Raw genomic sequence first — 5,920 nt, 5'->3', positions numbered from 1 at the left:
TTCGTCACAGTTCGCTTCTATTTTTTGTGTATATTCTGCCATTATTGTCTCACTATCAGGGTTTGTCTGCGAAGAAAGTGCACCTTGTTTTTTTGCAACGCAAGTGGATCTAACTGACATGACTTGATCTATATTACATCTATCAAGCAGATATGGATAACTCAATCGTTCACAGCAGCTGGCAAAAAGAAAGGATTAGTTAAATGGTTAAAAGACCACAGAAAAAGCTCGAAACTGTTTAGTATAGGGTTTCAAGTTAACATATCTTAGAAATGTAGATGGGAGTGTTAAGGAACAAAAACGTTAAAAAGATTAGGGTAATTCAAATGATTAAAACAGCTGTGTGAGAATAGTTAGAATGTTAAAAAAAAAGAATGATGGTTACACAAAAAAAAAAGAATCTCAGGTTTCACCGAATGTGATAAGGAGAGAGACAGGAGGAGAAGCGTTAGAGAGATAAGTAAGAATACATTGCGTAATACTGCGCTCATTTGCAGTAGGTTACGAAAATTAAAGCCATTTTATTTATTCCAAGCTTATTTTAAACTTGTAATGTTCTGAGTGTCTTATTTGTCACCTTCTACCTTTGAAAATAATATTCTTAGGACGCAAAAGCGTAAAGCGCTACCGCTCTTCTGAAGCGTTCCAATTCTAGAGCTCATTTGAGCACAGAATGTTCGAAGCCATGAAGAAACTTATCAAAAGTACTATGTAAGCGTAAACGTATTCTTTTTTTTTTCGTTTTTCTGCAAAGCTTTGGGGACAGTGGCCAGCCGTCACTACTGCACTGAATTACTTCAAATTCCTATTACAGCTGCAGGTGTATTAAGCCTCTTGAATGTCGGATATCGGACGACGTTTAACCCTCCGAACAGCAGAAAAAGTGCGAAGCTGTTCATTCACCTATTTTGTGGCTGTACTACCTTCAAATTTTGTGCTTTTCAGGTATTAACTGTGACGATGCTTTCCATACTTTGGCTGCGGCAATGAGAGAAAAAGTCACTTCCTCTAATATGCATTGTGATGAATCTAATGAACACGAGGTAATCTTTTCCATTGATCCGTAGATAACTGCGTGACTCAGTATTGGGTCGCTCGTCCTAGGTTGCGTGGACCTGAGTAAAACCTGTGGGTTGCAGTTTTCTAATTGCATGAGTCGCTCTATTTTGAACCCTTCAAATAACTATACTATTATTATTATGTATTCGATAGGTAAATTCCCTTCAAGCTAAATCAGTACACGCAATGTTCTATGAACATTTGATTTATTTAGAAGATGTGTAACATAGTTGAAAATTCAGTAGCGAGGGACACATTTTTTCTCGTGAAACTTTTGAAAATTGTCAATACAACGTGTCAAGGATAACTTATATCTCGCAGATACTTTCTATCAAAATGTAATACGCAAAGTGCACTAATGAGAATCGTATATTTTTTTTTTGTTCCGGAGACAACTTTGAGGCATAGCGATGTGCCAAGCATTTAATTCATTTCGTGTAAGGTTCTACTTGATCGCTCTCTCCAACAAATTTCATCAGTTTGTTGTATTCCTCAACCAGCTCAGGTTGTTCTGACTTATGGAGTCGTCAGGGGGTAGAAGAAAGCAGAAGAAGATCTCGTTTATCCTCCCATTCCAAGATTAGTTACTCTTCGATAATTCTGTTGGGGTTTTACTTGGCCTTTCTTTAGCCTACATCCATCACTTTTTCAGGAAAAAACTTTCTGTATTTACGCATACCACTGGTCATATCGGCTCTCGTCTTCATTAGTTTTTTGACTCCTCGGACACTGCTATACCTGGTGTCAACGCATAGTTTTCAAACATCAGGTAGTCCGTACCTTAGCTCCAAGACTACAGAGTTTGCTATGGAGCCATTAGGTAAAAGTTCCCTTCATTCATACATTTTTGTTGTTCAGAAGTGTCCTCCTTTCGCAAAAAAGCTTGAAAAACTGTGCTTCCTCCCCATAATACGTCGACGAAAGATCTGTGAAAGCCGCTGGAAATTCGTCGATAACAGCTTTCTGTTCTAATCGAAGTACAGATTCACGTTTCGCATTGAATATGAGCAGATTTTGCAAAACTTCCAGGAACGGTCTCTTCAAAGTTATCCACATGTTTTTGTGCTGGAAATCAGGATTTTGTCAGAAAATAGGAACAAAAAGGACAAAAACAGAGGGCATTCACGTAAAAAATAACGAAAACAATAACAGTTTCAAAAAAAAAGTAGATTGAAAGGTCCCGGAGAACATATGACCCATGAGTAAGTCACGCCTGCACCTGACTGAAGTGAACCTTGGGCTCGCACGCTGTTCTTGTGAAATTTGTGCGTTATATCATTGGATTAGAAGTCATAGTTTTAGTGCGCTCGCATCTTCAGCAGTTGAAATTAAATGAAATTTCAATGTCATATCGATTCAAGTTTTTCCGTTCGCTTAATAACACTGCAGTTTTTGTGCGGTCGATTGTTATTGTTATTGTGTGTTTAGGAATTTAATTCTGCGTTTCACGTGGATGGAGTACTCGGCAATAACAAGAAACCTTTCCCGAGATTCACATGTTGTTCTTCTATGCCTGAGCCTATGTTTGTTTAGTGATTGTACGCAACGAGACTTAACATGGGTTAACAATTCACGTCATTCAAATGCTATAAGAATATCCTTGAATTACATGACTTTGTCTGAGATTAAAAGGTTCTCATTGACTAAGCATAATAGTTATCTTGCAATCTATGCATATTCCCGTTCCGCTGCACTCTTGTTCGTAGTACCTTTCAGAATGATGTGTTTCATTTAGGGTTGGTGTTTGTTGAGAGTTTTGTTCATGCCCCATTTATGTTGAATTGAACGGGTATTTTTCGTTTCTTTTCACATGATTTGCAAGCCGTCTACCACTTTTGCGCAGAATTCTGAAATGAGAGAGATGCGTTCATTAAAACAAGTGGCACTATCTCTAGCTGAGGTTTTAAATATCGATCTGTTCTGTTGTCGTTAACAGTTTGAAGCAGATTCTGCTCTAATCAAGAAAAAAATATGATACGACAAGAGAGAAAAAGAGAACTCATTTCAACCGGTCTAGGGCAACGTCATTAAGATGCGCCTTAGGACGATTGCAAGATCGCAGAGGACTCGAACTCTAGATCCTACGGAGACCACCTGGGACTACAACAAGGACGTGTTTTATGATGAACTCAATACGCTGATGTCCAAGATACCAAGCCAGCAGGCCGTACTTGTCGGAAATGATGCGAATGCAAAGATGGGACTAGAACAACATTCCGATGTGCTTGGAGAATTATCCTAATGGTCCTATCCCATAGAGTAAACATCGGACAAGGGAAATCGTCTGAAAGACCTTAGTGAGCAGACGAACCTCATATTTGGATACACCGTTTGAGAGGAATCATCGACGCCGTCAGCTTACGTGGTAGGAGCCAACTCCTTTAACGCCAGAAGAAAATTGAAAGTTGAAAACCCTTGAACTACTGTTCAACTACGTTTTGACAAGGAACACCCCTTGTCGGATATCCGAAAATCTAGACCTGTGTGGGACGTTGCACTCGATACGGACAACCGTCCACTTCTTCTCAGCTTGATGGTACGATTCCAGAAAAGGAGGCGTGGTGTTCAGCGTCAACCGAAGGTCGACTTGACAGTTCTGAAAGGCGATGAATGCGGGAAGAAGTTCAGCCAACCTCTTCCGATCAATATTGGATTACGGACCAAGAGGAGAGTGGATGACGCTGATTCCTTCACTTAATGTATTCGCGACGCTGCAAAGAAAACTCCCGGTTTCAACAACGAATAAGACGTTCGCCTTTGCATCAAAATTAGCAACTGAAAGAGGGAAAGACTCGGAACGAAAATAAAGTGGATAAGTAAATAACATCATGTTGTTGCGAGACGACAAGATGACAGATAAAAATTTGCGTAAAATACATGATTAAACGAGAACTCTGGGGTTCCATTCGGTTACTCGAGGAAACAAATAAAATGTGTTGAGGAAGGCGCAAAGAGCAAAAGTAGAGAGTTACCTGGATTTCTAACAAATGCGGAAGATGGATAAGGTTCGCGAAAGGCAAGATGAGAGAAGAAGAAATTCTATAAAAGGATCCTAAATGAGATAGGCTTTTAACGAAGAAAGGTTACGCGCTTCAAGCTGTGAGATTGATGACCATGACCACTCGAATGCACGAAAGAAACAACGTTAGTAGTCATTTAAGATACCGTAGAAAAAACCAAAAGAAATCGTTTCTTGTAGTTATGCCTAAATGGTTCAAATCCAACCATACTTCTCTTCTGGACAATGACTCGCGAGAAAGTTTGAGATCACTCCAACAAGTCCCTCGACTCGAAGATTCGTTTCGGGAAGATAACTAGTGGCTAGTCCGCTTTATCTTCCAGAATCTAGCCAATATGCAGTGTGATCCCATTAAGTACATAACTCTTAAGGATTGGCTTAAGCTAACGTAGGTTTTACCAATGTCAACATTTGATTAGTACTTGTCATTCGATTTCTGAAGTCGAAATTGAAAGATAGTGATTGAGTTATCAGTGTGATATAAAGATCGGTTTCAATTCTTCAGTGTCCTTTTTGAAGGATGAAACCAAAAACGAGAAGAGTTCTTATTCGAATTGTCTGTTGTTCGAGTTCCGGAACGGTAGTTACGCAACGAAAGATTTAGAAAAATTTATGAAGTTTATCTAGCATCTATTTATCTATCAAGGTACATTTACAGAAGCATTTCTTACCCTGTGCTAATTGTCTCATACTGCTTCATCCATTGCCAGTCCTAGGATAAACTAGAAAATAAATTATCCAAAGGCGGTTACTTGGTGAAGTTAAGTGAAGTTTCGACTAAACACTCGTTCTACTATAACTAGAAAAATACCATTTCACGAAATCCTATCTTATTCTTCTAAGAATCTTCCAAAATCTTAGAAAAAAAGATATGGCTTTGCAAACGGTATCCTTTTATAACTATGGCAGGGTTTGATGAGAGCAAGTGGCAGTTAAAGGCATCACCCCACGAATCTGAGGTGGTGCAGATTTCAGGTAGAGTATTCGTATACAGTATGGGAGCCTACGGAGAGGGAGGTAATTCCGTCCATTTCTTGCTAATTGCCGTAAAAAACGGCCCGGAAGATGCGACGCCGCACAAGACTGGCGCGCTCCAATCGAACCTCTTGTACAAAATGGTGCGCCAAAACGAATGAAGCTGTATCTTCCGGGCTGTTTTTTACGGCAATTAGGAAGAAATGGACGGAATCACCCCACTTTCTGTAGTCTCCTATCCTGTATACGAATACTCCACCTGAAATCTGCATCACCTCAGATTCGTGAGGTGATGCCTTTAAAAGTTCCCAAAACCTTCCTAAATTATGAGACATTTATTGTATGTACTGTACTCTTTATCGTTAAGTCGGCATTGCGTGATTCAGCGTGAGACCATTGTCCTTCGTTGTCGACTCAATTTCTATATGTGTCTTTGATTGAAACTCTTCTAGCCGTGCTTCTCTTCTAGTGACGTGCTTCTTCTAGCCGTGCTGAAACGATGCCAAATCACAATTTCACACCTTTGTTGCTCAGTTCGTTGCAACTTTTCTCGAGTGGAAAAGACTAGAAGTACTGAATAAGTCCACGGATCTCCCTCACTAGAGGGATCACAGCCGGTTAGTCGCGAGGCTACGTGGCGCGTCCCCGGGTGGCGGATAGGGGGTTAATCGCGCACAAAAAGTGACCTTGTACCTGCCCTGTGACGGATGTGGATTCAAAGGATGGACTCCCTGTTTCTGCTGAGCCAGGACTGACCCATGACATCCTTGTATCCCGCACGTCGGTCCGGCCAAAAACCTGCAATCAAGTGACTGGGAGGTGCAAGGGAGGCGGTTTGAAGTCGCCTCCAACAGGTAAGCTCCATAT

General features: G+C 40.5%; 2 protein-coding genes across 3 annotated transcripts; both read left to right on the top strand.

Annotated features, from left to right (window-relative positions):
- Nucleotides 1–673: 673 nt before the first annotated feature.
- RB195_024898 (uncharacterized protein) lies at nucleotides 674–3,301 on the top strand (the record flags this gene model as incomplete). 2 transcript variants are annotated; one of them, XM_064212827.1, is made up of 5 exons in its annotated part: nucleotides 674–704; nucleotides 815–883; nucleotides 946–1,043; nucleotides 2,488–2,582; nucleotides 3,103–3,301. In XM_064212827.1, 5 exons carry the CDS (start codon nucleotides 674–676, stop codon nucleotides 3,299–3,301), a joined length of 492 nt encoding a protein of 163 aa, XP_064068706.1. The 2 variants fall into 2 exon arrangements, with proteins under 2 accessions (XP_064068706.1, XP_064068708.1); XM_064212826.1 differs by lacking the exon at nucleotides 3,103–3,301 and having other exon boundaries at nucleotides 2,488–2,592.
- On the top strand, nucleotides 3,092–3,301 carry RB195_024897 (uncharacterized protein; the record flags this gene model as incomplete). The annotated part of the gene is made up of 1 exon (XM_064212825.1): nucleotides 3,092–3,301. One exon carries the CDS (start codon nucleotides 3,092–3,094, stop codon nucleotides 3,299–3,301), a length of 210 nt encoding a protein of 69 aa, XP_064068707.1.
- Nucleotides 3,302–5,920: the final 2,619 nt, after the last annotated feature.

Source organism: Necator americanus, chromosome X (assembly GCF_031761385.1).
Source record: "Necator americanus strain Aroian chromosome X, whole genome shotgun sequence".
NCBI lineage: Eukaryota > Metazoa > Nematoda > Chromadorea > Rhabditida > Ancylostomatidae > Necator > Necator americanus.
Note: the sequence above shows the minus strand (reverse complement) of the source record. Positions and strands in the feature narration are given on the sequence as shown.